Source organism: Panthera pardus, unplaced genomic scaffold (genome assembly GCF_024362965.1).
Source record: "Panthera pardus isolate Hobbes unplaced genomic scaffold, ASM2436296v1 HiC_scaffold_22, whole genome shotgun sequence".
NCBI lineage: Eukaryota > Metazoa > Chordata > Mammalia > Carnivora > Felidae > Panthera > Panthera pardus.
The window spans coordinates 43,485,577-43,499,113 of record NW_026526788.1 but is presented as its reverse complement, the minus strand read 5'-3'; the positions used below and the strand labels follow the sequence as shown (position 1 = coordinate 43,499,113).

Sequence of the window (13,537 nt, the reverse complement as noted above, 5' to 3'; positions counted from 1 at the left end):
TTTTTTTCCCTCTCATGTAGTTGAGCTTTGATTTAAATGGCTTTGCCTTAGGATTGCTGTATTTCTTTCTTGGTGGAGAAGGATTGTCTTCATGGAGCTAGACCTCAGCAGTGGCCACTTCCCCATCTCCAAACCCAGTAGGCTCATGGGGTCCACACCATCTTGGAGAGGTCATAGAATGGGAGATGTCATGCTGGATGAACCCACAGTTGCCTCTTCTAGGCATTAGGAACCCCTTGGCCACAGCTCCTGGCAGCCAAGGGGACTGATTTATTGGATTCTGACCCTCAGACTGGCCTTGACAAACAAATTATTTGACTTTGATCACTCCCCTCCATTCAGTCCTTAGTCATACAGATACCTGTGACAGGATTTTGTCACATATACTAGTTATTTCAATCAACAGCTTATTTTCCTTCCTGTGTAAGTAGGTGAAAAACCTGTTGAAAACATAGAACACTGTCAAGAAGTTGTAATGATTATTCATAATTCCACCACCTGGATATATTCCCATGTTACATTTTAATAAAGCTCCTCCCATTTTTACCACCACCCTTTTAAAGAAACATAATTAAGGTTTTATTGCACAGTTTTTATATCCTGATTCTTTACTTTGTCATTATTATTTTATAACAGATTATTTCAAAGCAATTGTTTCTTTTGAATAGCCCCTGAACATTTGGTAAGCAGGGAAGTTACTTTTATTTTACTTTTTATATAAGAAAATGGAATCTCAATGGCGTCATATTTATTTAAAAAATATTTGTAGACTGCCTTCTGTGTTTTAAGCACCACAGTAAAACATGCTGTCTGAGGTCGTTCAGGTAAGTGGTAGAAACAACCAGAATATCAGTCAGCTGACTACTGAACATATGCTGCCTTCATATCTCCAACTTCCTATCTTCTTCCCCAAATCTTTACCATACAGAGTAAGTTGACATTTGAGAGAAGAACATGGCATTCAAAGCAAGGTTGGAAACTCTAAGATGAGAATAAGCAAGGTAAAGTCTAGTCCAATGGCCCAAATTTCTAGACAGTTTATGAAGACAAGGTTTTAATCTCAGTGGACAGGATAACAAACCCAAATAGCACAGTAGGATCACGGACTGAGGTCCAATATGGAAGACACTGGAGATGCTTTCTACTGCAGCTGTGTATAATTGGAAATTGGGCTAAACATTGCATTAGCTGTGATGAATGTATGACACTAATGTAACATCTTAAATAGGGGAAACTGGGTGTAGGGTATATGGGCAGTCTCTAAACTGCCTCTACAACTTTTCTGTTTATCTAAAACTATTCTAAAGTGGAAACTTATTTTTAAAAAATATGAATAAGAATGTACCAGACCCAACCAAAGAGGGATGATATTACAGGCAGAAGGAACTACATGTAGGGTCAGGAAGAAGCATGCTGTGTGAGGTGCATGAGGAAGGTGCAGGGTTTGGTGGGGTTGGCATAGACTGTGCCTACGTAAACTGAAGTAAGCTGATGGTCAGGCTTGGATCTCAATGAGGAAGGCCTTTCTTTTAGGCCAAGCTTCAGAATGTTTGAATGTATTCTGTAGGAAATGGGAAGTTGTTCTAAAATTTTCATTGACACAGATCGTGTCTCAGTTTGTTTATTACAAGGATACATATCAGCATGATGGAGGAGGCTATAAGAGGGAGAGGTTGGGGGTAACAAGATCAGTGAGGAGGCTATGGCAATACTCTGGGGCAGAGGTGCTGCTGCCTTGAGCCAGGCAGGGGGCTAGAAAAAGAGGGTTGTATGGACAGGCATTGAGAGGCAGAGCCTTTCTCACAGCTGAGCTAAAACTCTAGAAGGACAGGGCTTCATTCCAACTGCTTTTTCCTGTGCCTCCGTTCTCCATTCCCATGACTGATTACAATCCCACTAGACAGCCAGGTAAAATTTCTTTGATCAAGGCCAAACAGGTCCCCAGTCCAGGTGCTTGCTCATCTAAGCCAGGGTAGCACAGAGTTGAGATGCCCCTTCACCTGTGCCAAGGGGGTTTGGCAGCACGTTAGGAATTCAAGTCTTGCTGCAAGGCAGAATATCTTGTACTTGGAACTCACATGTTATCATTAGGACAAGATAGCCTTCATTATGACTCTTTCAGTCATTGAGGTGGTCCAAGGGACCTTCTTAACACCACCCAACTCAGTCGGTGCAGGTTACCCATCAGGGCTAAGCAGCTCCAATGCCTGATAGTTATGCGAATAAGATGCAGGCAGCCCAAATGCACATCATGAGTCCCCTCGTCCATGTCAGAGGGTCCAAAGAATGTAGGGAATCAACACCTTGACTCTTTTTGTCTGGGTTTGTCTCTTCCCTTTGACCAGAATTTTGACCCAGATGCAGGAAGTGATTCTGGGTCCCAGTGCTATTTCCTGAGACCCAGTGGAGAAATAGCCATGAGCTTTCATTCTGATGATACCAGTTACCAGAGCATGGTATCTTTGCTATCCTTGAACAGGACTTTGGGTAGATTTTAACTTTGCTCTTTACTGCAGTGCCTCTGAAATTAATTAGTGGTGGCTGTGAGGAGCTCCTCAGAGCACACGGCCATGCTCTTAACTAAATGATTCATTCATCACCACTAGGTATCCTATTACTTAGGATGGAGTGAGTCTTAGTTGGCATTGTGTGCAAAGTGACAGCTGGAGTTTCCACGTTCCTTTTAAACCCGGTTACAACCATGTATCTCATTCTGATGTTCCTGCTTTAGGTCTCGGGGTTCTAGTATCTTCCAGGTAGAATGGTCCTACAGATTTTGCAACTGTGGCCTCACAGTCAGAGCTCAGTGTGCAGACCCTGCTGTAGACATCAAGGCTACAGGACATGCTGGGAAAATAGAAGTGTCCTTAGGTGGTACTACTGGTGGCTTCTTTAGGACACCTGGTGACATTTCTCCACAGATGAATAGTTCTTCTGTTCAGCCTAACTAGGGGACTTGTGGACTTTCTCTGACGAAGAGTAGATGCTGCCTGCAGTGGTTTGATTATTTGATTATTTAACCCCTTGCTACTTAAATGGTGGCCATAGATCAGCAGCAGCAGTGTCACCTGGGAGCTTGTTAGACAGGAATAATCACAGGCTCCAGAATCAGAAAGTGCATATTAAATCCCTGGATAATTTGTGTGCATATTATAGTTTGAGGATCACTGCTTTAATCTATAGCAGTGGTTTACAATCCTGGCTGTGCATTAGAATCACCTGGGAAGCTAAAATATTCATATCTAGCCCACTACAGACCAATTAAATTTGAATCTCTGGGGGTGAGGCCCAGCCTTCAATATGTTTAAAAGCCTTCTTAAGAGAATCTAATATGCGGTGACCTAGAAGAACAGGGTTTCTCGATGAGGATTGCTGGGGAAGTATTAAAATCCCTCAGTGCTGGGATCCTGATTAAGTTCCCTTGAGATGGGGGTTGGTATCTGTATTTTGTTTACATTTCACCAATTAATGATTGAGAATCATTGATCAGACAAAAAAGTTCATCATGGTTGCCCGGACGCTACAGGGATGCAGAGAGGGGAAGCAGGTCCCAAGAACTTCTGTGTCTCCTGTTGTTTCTGAGCCAGGATAGGGTGTCCTTGACCACCTCAGGGTGCCTGCCAGAGATGCATCAGCCTATTGGATAAACTCTGCAAGCTCAGGAAAATATGGTGGATCAGAGTATGTGTATTCTTAGCCTATACCTGCATATCAAGCAAAATTATGAAATATGCATTACAGTGAAGACAGGCAGTGAGCTCTTGACCTTTGCACTAGGCATCAGGGTGCAAAACAAGCTGTACATGTGGGTCTTTGTTACCTGGTTCACTGCTGATTGTCATCCTGCCCTGGTGGCAGCGATGGCTGAACTCAAGGGCCCTCTGGCCCAGGCAAGTAAAGTTGTAATTAAGAAAGAAGACACTTTGTGGGAGACACAGTGACATGACCTCAGTGGGCAGGCAGAATAAAATTATACAGAAATATTCATTCTAGAAACAAGTTCTTACCAATTGGTTTTATTTTAAAGACGTGGCAGGTCCTTGAGTTCCAGATGAGCTGATGGAAGAAGTGGAACTTTCTATCACACCTGTATTCTTTCTAAGGTTTGAAGATGGCTCTGAGTGTCTGGGAAATGGATTGGACTGCTGTCCGCCTTTCTGCCTGACTCAAGATCCCAGTTTAGGAGACGAGTTCCTAGGTGCACACAGGTGCCCATTCTGTCCCTCACACTCCCTTTTTCCTTCACAGTTGGCGACGTGGGACTCAGAGAAAGGTCTGAATGGCAGCCTGCAAGAGAGGCCCATGGGCAGCCGCCTCCAAGGACTGACTCTCAAAGTGGTGACTGTCTTGGTAGGATCATGGGCATATTGGGGAGGTTCACCATTCAGGATTTTGAGCTAGAGGCTTCTCTCCATTTGGTTTAATACCGGGTTTGGAGAGAAGGGGATCTTGAGTAGTGGCTTGAGTGTTCATAAGGCCTTTTTGGCAAATAATTTTGCAAATAATGATGTAAGAGTAAGATCGGATATTCTGCCCCAGGGCCTTCCATGGGAGGTGACTGGGCTGCTCTACAGAAAGATCACAAATCTGGATCCACTGCTGGCCCATCTCTACCTGCTCCTGGATGTAAACAGTATGTTGACCTACTCGTGGTCCTTAAGAGAACTTTGCTGGTAGCCAGAGTCCCCAGAAAGATGCTCGGAGGAGGACATTCTTCCAGCACCCAATCCCGCTGATGACCCCCATGTGGCGCAGACTTTATAATGAAAACCATTTGTTGCAATTTTTCTGCATGGATGTCCTGGAATCATAGACTTTTAGATCTTTAAGAGACCTTAGAATCATCTTCTTTTCAATTTCTTCCTTCACCTTTCCAGAGCTGTAGGAGACATTTTAGATTTACTTCTTATCAGCTGGCCAGACATGGTTCAAATGTCCCCTCTGTCGCATCAGGCACTGACATCTCCTTGGCTCTAGAAGCCTTTGGCAGCAGTGTTCCTGCATTCCCTGAATGCACATCACATAATAGGCATTATACCCACCCACCCACCCACCCCCCCCCCCACACACACACTCCCAGTTAAATTAATGAGGTATGTTCTCTGAGGCTATTTGCCAAAAGTCCACTGTTGGTCAGTTTCACAGGATTGTGGCGGGGGAGGCTGAGGTGTTTTCCAGAGGATCGCATGCCCTACAGGAGCACACATGACAAAGCACAGAATGTGTGAATGTGGCTTTGGGCTCGGACACTGTGGGGTTTAATTCTGTCCTGTCCTTTGACTTATGGTATGACATTCTCCCATGAATCAGAATCCATTTTCTAGTACAATCTGATAGATATAATTCTGTCTTCTCTCAATCAAATATCATAGAGCTTTTATTGTTGTTCTTTATCCTGGATGAGAAGTAACCACAGTTCTTATGTGGCTCCTGAAGAATTATGGCATTTCCTAAGGACGGAGTCCTGAATGTCACAAATGAAGGAATAAAAACAAATCATGTCATTCTGGCAATGGGGTTCTGGGCAGAAGTTGGGATAGCATCACACAGGACAAGTAAATCTCCATTCCTCCATCAATATGCTGGTTGCAGGGATCTTCCTACGTACTATGCTCTGAGTTTCCATAAACTGCTTTAAAAAAGGGCAGAGATGTTCAGACTCCAGCCCTAAATTGCGCATATACATGCCCATGTTGGGAAACATTCTAAAGCTATGATTCATCAGGTTGATCTTTCCAATAATACCCTGGAAATATATGTGTTAATGAATCTGTTATTTAATTGAAGAACATCCATTCTGTTGTCCTCAGGAAGAGCCTTTCGTGATGGTGGCTGAGAACATCCTTGGACAGCCCAAGCGCTACAAAGGGTTCTCCATAGATGTCCTGGATGCATTGGCCAAAGCTCTGGGCTTCAAATATGAGATTTACCAAGCCCCTGATGGCAGGTATGGTCACCAGCTCCATAACACCTCCTGGAACGGAATGATCGGGGAGCTCATCAGCAAGGTAGGTCCCAAAAGCAGGACCATGGGGAGGGGCACCCTAGTCTGCCTCTGGGGTGATATCTAAATTTGATCCATTAGGCAGTTAGAACCTTGGAACTAACTAAATAAACCACAGCCTACCACTCACTCTTCACTCACTAAGACTCTCTTTTCTTCAACCCACCCATTTCTGCTCTTTTATTTTTCTCATTTCCTGGCACTCTGTGTTTTCCTTCAGTGCTCATTGCTGTCTTTCCTTTTGAGCCTATCTGCTGAGCCTGCTTTATAATACACCCTTCTTGAAACCTACCCCCATATTTGGGCTGAAATAAGAACTTAGTTCTCATGGGAAGTTAATGAATGCTTATTCTTTTCTCCCTCATGACCCACAGGTGGGGTGTGTATATGCAAGTGTGTGTGTGTGTGTGTGTGTGTGTGTGTGTGTGTGTGAATGGGTGTGTGCATGTGTCTGTATTGTTGTGTGTAAGTGATACAGCATTCCCTACCTCATCAAATTAGTTTCAAATAATTACTCTTCCTGTCTCCTATAGAGCCTGTATCCTCATTGAGACTCATGGTATGAGGCCAGTTCACTGTGTTCCCATCCAAGCCTCCTGTCCTCCCATGACCTCTGGGTCATTTCCTTACAATCATTTATGATGGTGGTATCTGCTAAAGCCTTCCCTCTCTAGTGTTGATGTTGCCACCAACTTTGATGTTTCTGACATCCCTATGGACAACCCTGGGCTGCCAGCATTTTGACCGCCTCACCTCCAGTGACCTTTGTTTGTGCTCCAAATCAGCACCCGTACAGATGCATCTTGTTAGCGTCCTACATACTACTGTCACTGTCTCACTCCATGACGACTGCCTGTTAACCTTCTGACTCTTTTGAACCTTTGCTCCTAAAACATTGGTGCTTCGCTTTATAAACTCATAAAGGCAGACCAAATGTCTCCAATTTCCCCTAAGATTTTTTTAAAAAAACTTTGTTGAGGTATTAATTTATATATGAAATTCACCCATTTAGGATATACAATTCAATGATTTTTAGTGAATCTACTGAGTTGTGCAACCATCATCATAATCTAGTTTTAAATTTTTTAATGTTTATTTATTTTTGAGGAAGAGAGAGAGACAGAACATGAGTAGGGGAGGGGCAGAGAGAGAGAGGGAGACACAGAATCCAAAGGAGGCTCCAGGCTCTGAGCTGTCAGCACAGAGGCCAATGTGGGGCTCACACTCACAAGCCATGAGATCACGACCTGAGCCAGAGTCAGACGCTTAACCAACTGAGCCACCCAGGTGCCCCTAGTTTTAGAATAATTCCATCAACCCAGTGATATCCCTCATACTTATTTACAGTTAATCCCATTCCCAACCCCAGCCCTAGGCAACCATTGATCTATTTTCTATCTCTATAGAAATACTTTTGTGAACATTTAACATAAATGAAGTCATATGATATATGGTCTTTTGTATCTGCCCTGTTCCACTGAGTTTCATCCTTCTGTAAGAATTTTGTGCCCTTGTGATACTGCATCCTTCCCTGCCTGGTGTGCCCTCAGTGGTTGATCAGATAATGCTGTTCCCTTCATCTTTTGTGATTCTTTTTGTTCTGGGTTTCTTATTGTACTGAAACCCTGACTTGATTATATTATCTACCCGCTGACTCTGACATCCAAGTTGCTGCATGGAATTAGAGGAGAAAATCACAAATTTGCTCAGATGGGTATGTGAACAATGTGTGGTCTCTAACCTCAGCTAGGTCTTCAGGACAGCCCAAGTTCCTTACCTTGTCCTCTGTTGGGCCCCTCAGCGATATCCCATAGAGATTGTTTTCCTCATGTTACAAGCCATCCCTCTACCTGTGTCATGAGTTGATCCCTTGTACTTCTTCTGGACCTGGTTTAATTAATTACTTTTCCTTATTCCTATGTTTGTAAACCTATCCTGCTCCACTAGATCTCTTCTTAATCCTTAATTATGGTCTGAACTCTCTAAATCCTTAAAAATAAATCCCTGGATCTTGAGTTTTTGAAAAAAGAGGCAAGAACCAGAGATGCAAATGTAACAACTCTAAGAGGAGACCTTCACCAACGTTACCTCCAACATTTTTTTCTCCTTGCTCTAGATATGTTGTTGGATTTCAGTTTTGTTTTATTTTATTTTATTTTATTTTATTTATTTTATTTTATTTTATTTTATTATTTTTTTATATTATTTTTTGGATTTCATAGTTTACAATATCAGTATATCTGCTGCCCCTCTAGCCCATATATTAGACCTGATAATTTTTTTTCTGATAAAATCTTTCTGTGTATGTTTTCCCAATTTACATATATAGGTTGAATTAGTTGTTAGAGCTGGTTATTCTAAAACCTATTTTTATTTTTATTTTTATTTTTTGAGGAGATATTTTTTTCTTTTATTATTTTATTATTTTTTTGAGAGAGAGAGAGTGTGTGTGTGTCTGTGCATGAGCAGGGGAGGGGCAGAGGGAGAGAAAGAATCTCAAGCAGGTTCCATGCCTAGTGCAGATACAGGGGTCAGTCTCACAACCCTGAGATCATGACTAAGCTGAAATCAAGAATCGGATGCTCAACCAACTGAGCCACCTAAACGCCCCTAAAATAAACCTAGTTCTGTTGATGCCTCCCACTTAGAGGTCCAAGAGTCAAGATCAGGATGGTCATTATACATTTTAGTGCTCCAGTGGTTTAAGTGGGGACTCCAGGCCCATTATTGGCTGCCACCATCCATCTAGGCATAAGTATCCTAACCTCCACCAGTCTTGGCAGCTTTAATCTCACATCTAACTCCATCTTAATGGAGTCTTTGTCTATTTTAAAATTAATCCCATCTTGGAAAGCAGAAATCTTGCAAGTTGCTTTAGAGGTCACAGTACAGAGTGCCCAGAGAGTCTCTTTACAACGTGGCTTTACTATATGAAGAATCAACCCATATGTCTGAGAGGCCATGAATTAAGGGCAGTGGACAATCAAGAGAAGTAGATAACCCCTTTTTGCTTGGAGGACATTACTCTCTGGCATAGAGTCTACATACAAAACAACCAGGGACTGAGACATTGATGAGATATAAAGTAGTTGTACAACTCACTGTATAATTTCTGAAGAACCTCGGAAAAGGGAGACATCATGTGGGCTAATGGAAGTTTGGAGAGGCTTAATGGAGGTATAAGAAGGATGCAGATAAGCCTAGAAGAAGAGAGAAGGGACTTCTTGGTGGGGGGCAGGGATGGAGTAGAGGGAAATACCAGCAAAAGGAAGAAGATAGTGATAGTTTGTGAGAAGAACAAGAAAGTAAAGACAAACTACAATTCAAGCAGACAATTTAGTGCTGGATTATTTTTTTTACAGTATTCAAGGTCACGGCGTGTCACCTCTTGAATCCATTTCCTCTGGACCGAGTAACCCAAAGGGCAGAGGGCGAGCCTTGACACAGGGTGGGACCCAGCAGGAACCTGAGGACTGCTTTCTGATCAGATGACTTTGCCTTTCAGAGAGCAGACTTGGCCATCTCTGCCATCACGATCACCCCGGAGAGGGAGAGCGTTGTGGACTTCAGCAAGCGGTACATGGACTATTCAGTGGGGATCCTAATCAAGAAGCCCGAGGAGAAAATCAGCATCTTCTCTCTTTTTGCTCCATTTGATTTTGCTGTCTGGGCCTGCATTGCAGCCGCCATCCCTGTGGTGGGTGTGCTCATATTTGTGCTGAATCGGATACAGGCCGTGAGGGCTCAAAGTGCTGCCCAGCCCCGACCATCCGCTTCGGCCACCTTGCACAGTGCCATCTGGATAGTCTACGGCGCCTTCGTACAGCAAGGTACTTTCCTGGTTTCCTGATGTTGCTGTAGCTCCGCGGGCCTGGAAGAACTTTGCCCGTTGGCAGATTCCTTAGATGCGTTTTGCCAAAGTCCTTTTAAATGCAGTTTTATTTAATCTCTAGAACGATACTGATATCATGCTGCACTCAGTTTCTCTGAGTTATATCAGATAGAAATTAAATGAAGTGACAAGGAACTCAACTTCAAAGCCTAATTCTGCACTTTAGATAAAATTGACTTTGGAGTTCTGCTTTGCACTTTTCTCCCCTCCCACATCAGATTGATTGCTATGCACATGGGGTATGTCAGATGAAACTGAATCTCACTTAAATTTGAAGTCTTAATAGGAAAAAAAAATCACAATTGTTTTGTAATCATCTAAGCAGTACTCCATCCATTCTTGAGATACAAAGTCCCCTTTCTTTGTGAAGTCTGGAGAGCACTTGGTGAGTTACAGGATTATGCAGTTTGGACCAAAACAACAAATTGCAAAGTTCCCTAATGTGAGTGTTGGCCTTATTTGCACCATGGCAAAGCCTGTAGCACCTGTTTGCAAGGTTATATAAGAACAGTCAGTGAGAAGCTTTCTTCTGCTACCACCTAAGGGACCAGGGAGAAATAATTGGCCTCAACGGGGCAGCTTCTGACTGCAAGTCACAGGCAATGATTTCTGAAAATCCTAGGGAAAAAAAAAGTCGTCTAGTGAGGGCTGAATATTAATAAAAGTGATATCTCATTTCTGAGGTTTGAAAGAAAGCTGGGGAACCCTCCAGGTAGGAGGTAATTCTATATTTACAGAATTCCTGAGACTACTCTCTATGAATCTGAAATTCGAAAAGGATCTTACAGCAGGTTGCAGCCCTGGAAACAACACAGGGAGGTTGAGTCTTCTAACTGGAAGATTTGATATTCAGAACTCTATCCTTGGCATTTCGACAAACACCACATCACTAAAAGGCCAATCCTACGTTTTTTTCGTATCTGGTGGGCCTTCGTTCCTTTCTGAGATTGGCGGGCTTTGGGTTTTTTCCCAGAATTGTCACGGTGGTCCCCCATAACCAGTCAGCAAATCACTCCCCTGTTCCCCAGCCCATCCCCAGTGGTGGTTCCCTAAGCCAGGCTTCAGGCTGGAGTACTTCTGTGGGGATGGGAGTAAGAGTGGAAGCCCAGGACCAATCCACTGTGCTGGCCCCCTGCAGGTGGCGAATCCTCAGTGAACTCCATGGCCATGCGCATCGTGATGGGCAGCTGGTGGCTCTTCACCCTCATCGTGTGCTCCTCCTACACGGCGAATCTTGCTGCATTCCTTACCGTGTCCAGGATGGACAACCCCATAAGGTAAGATCCAGTCATCCTTCTAGATTAGGACCACTCAGCTCCGAGGGGCTGTAAAGAGAGCATGTAGTCTTGTCCAGGGCAGCCTGGTGTCATGGAGGCAGATGACTTAGATCCCAGATCTGCAAGTTGATTATTATGATCTTTAGCCCATAAGGAACTTCACTCCTGTTGTATTTTATTTCATACACAATTAAATAAATGTATAAATGAATTAAATAATACTTCTCTGAACATTGAAATGCTGCTTGTAAGACTAAGAAATCAAAACATTAAAAATTAACAAATTAAATTTCCTCAGGCATTTAAGTGTTGATTACAAACTTATTTAATCAAAATTTTCTAAACATTAAATTAAAATTAATTAAGACCACAAGTGTAAGATGTTTTTTTCAAATCCTCAAACACCTTAAAATTATTTTTAAAAACCTGTCATTATCACAGTGATTGGAAAACTTATTTCACATATATTTATAAAATTATAAAATTACTGAAACCGGGGAATGAGAACGTTTCTTTGTTTTATCAAAGTGGTAAAAATATGGCATAAAAGAATTAGTTCAACATGGTGAAATAAATTGGAAATGCCTCTGTTTCAGGAGATTCCCACATATTATGTAAATTGCAAATGAACTTGGGCAAAGTGAAGGGGTATTGGAAATGTGGGTGCTGAGGTGACCAAAGGCACAGATCTAGTCTGCATTTCCTTGTTGGCTTCACTGTCATCTCTCACTTGATCCCTGATTAAGGTTTTCTGTGTCCCTGCCTTCGGTGATTTCTCCTTGAATTCATCATACTATCATTATATGGATTCTTTTGATCCATAGCCCTACTGGTCATCCACATTTAACCAGCTGATACAACTCCCAACTGCCTATTTAAAACACTTCGGATGCTGGGCAGGATTCAAAATTTAGTATGAAATTATCCAGTTTTATTTTTTGGTTTACAATTTTACTGAGATAATTACATATACACATGCAGTTATAAGGAATAATGCAGAGAGATCTCATGATATTCTCTAACTGGTTTCAACCTGGTGGTGACATTTTGCAAAAACTATTGTATCTTATCACAACCAGGGTATTGACATTAATACAATTGACTGATTCTATTCTGATTTCTCCTCTTGTACTCATTACTCTGTGCATGTGTGTGCATATTTGGTTCTACACAATCTTTTCACATGCGTAGATTTGTGTATTCACCACCATAGTAAAGGTGCTAAAGAATTTTATTCCTGTAAGGATCCCTTGTGTTTTCACTTTATAACCACACCCATCTGCGTCACACTTCTTCCCCTCTAGTCTTGTTCTTAACCACTGGTGACCACTAATGTGTTCTCTCTTCTAAAATGTTGACATTTCAGATATGTTATATAAATGGAATCAAACCTTTTGGATTGCGTTTTTCATTCGGCTTAATTCTCTGGAGATTCATCCGGGTTGGTGTGTCTATTAATAGTTCATTGCTTTTTGCCACTTAGTGGTATCCAGTGTACCACAGCTTGTTCACCAGCTCACACTTTGAAAGACATCTGGGTTGTTTCCAGTTCTGTGCAATTATGAATAAAGTCACTATGGATATTTGTGTGAAGAAATTTTCACTTGTTTGTGCTACATATCCAAGAGTGCAATTGCTGGATCATGTGGTAATTGCATGTTTTATAAGAAAGTATCAAGCTGTATTCCAGAGTGACTGTGGAATATTATGTTACTACTACTAGTGATGTGGGAATGATCCAGTTTCTTTGCATCTTTGCCAGCGTTTGGTATTTTCACTATTTTTTATTTTATCATTTTCATAGGCATGGATTGATAACTCATTCTGGTTTTAATTTGCATTTCCCCTGATGAGTAGTTGTGGTGAACACCTTTTCATGTGCTCATTGCTATCGATATAGTATTATTCTCTTTGGTGAAATATCCATTTATGTATTTTTCCCATTTTCTAATTGGATTGTTTAACTATTACTGTTGTGTTTTGAAAGTTCTTTATATATTTTAGATACTAGTTCTTCGTCAAACATGTTGTTTGTAAATATTTTCTCCACTCTGTACTTTCTCTTTTCAACCCTTAACAAGGTCTTTCACAAAGAAAAGTTTTTAATTCTGTAAAGCCCAATTTATAAATTTATTCTTTTGTGGATCATACCTTTGGTGTCAAGTATAACTCTTGCCTAGCCATAGACCATGAAGATAATCTCCTGTTTTTTGTGTTTTTCCTAAAAGCTTTGTAATTTTACATTTTGTATTTTAGTCCACAGTCAATTTTGAGTTAATTTTTTATAAACTGTATATATATATATATATATATATACACACACATGGTTTTGTCTATGAATGTCCAATTGCTTTTGCATCATTT

The 13,537-nt window shown here is 41.7% G+C and overlaps 1 protein-coding gene across 4 annotated transcripts in view; it reads left to right on the top strand.

Moving 5' to 3' along the window:
* GRID1 (glutamate ionotropic receptor delta type subunit 1) overlaps positions 1-13,537 on the top strand; it is a 696,359-nt gene that overhangs the window by 571,704 nt on the left and 111,118 nt on the right. For all 4 annotated transcript variants that reach the window (XM_019444807.2, XM_019444804.2, XM_019444808.2 and 1 more), the window contains 4 exons: positions 4,249-4,350; positions 5,811-6,008; positions 9,510-9,834; positions 11,035-11,173. In XM_019444807.2, coding sequence (XP_019300352.1) covers positions 4,249-4,350; positions 5,811-6,008; positions 9,510-9,834; positions 11,035-11,173 — 764 coding nt within the window. The remainder of the gene's footprint in view (positions 1-4,248; positions 4,351-5,810; positions 6,009-9,509; positions 9,835-11,034; positions 11,174-13,537) is intronic.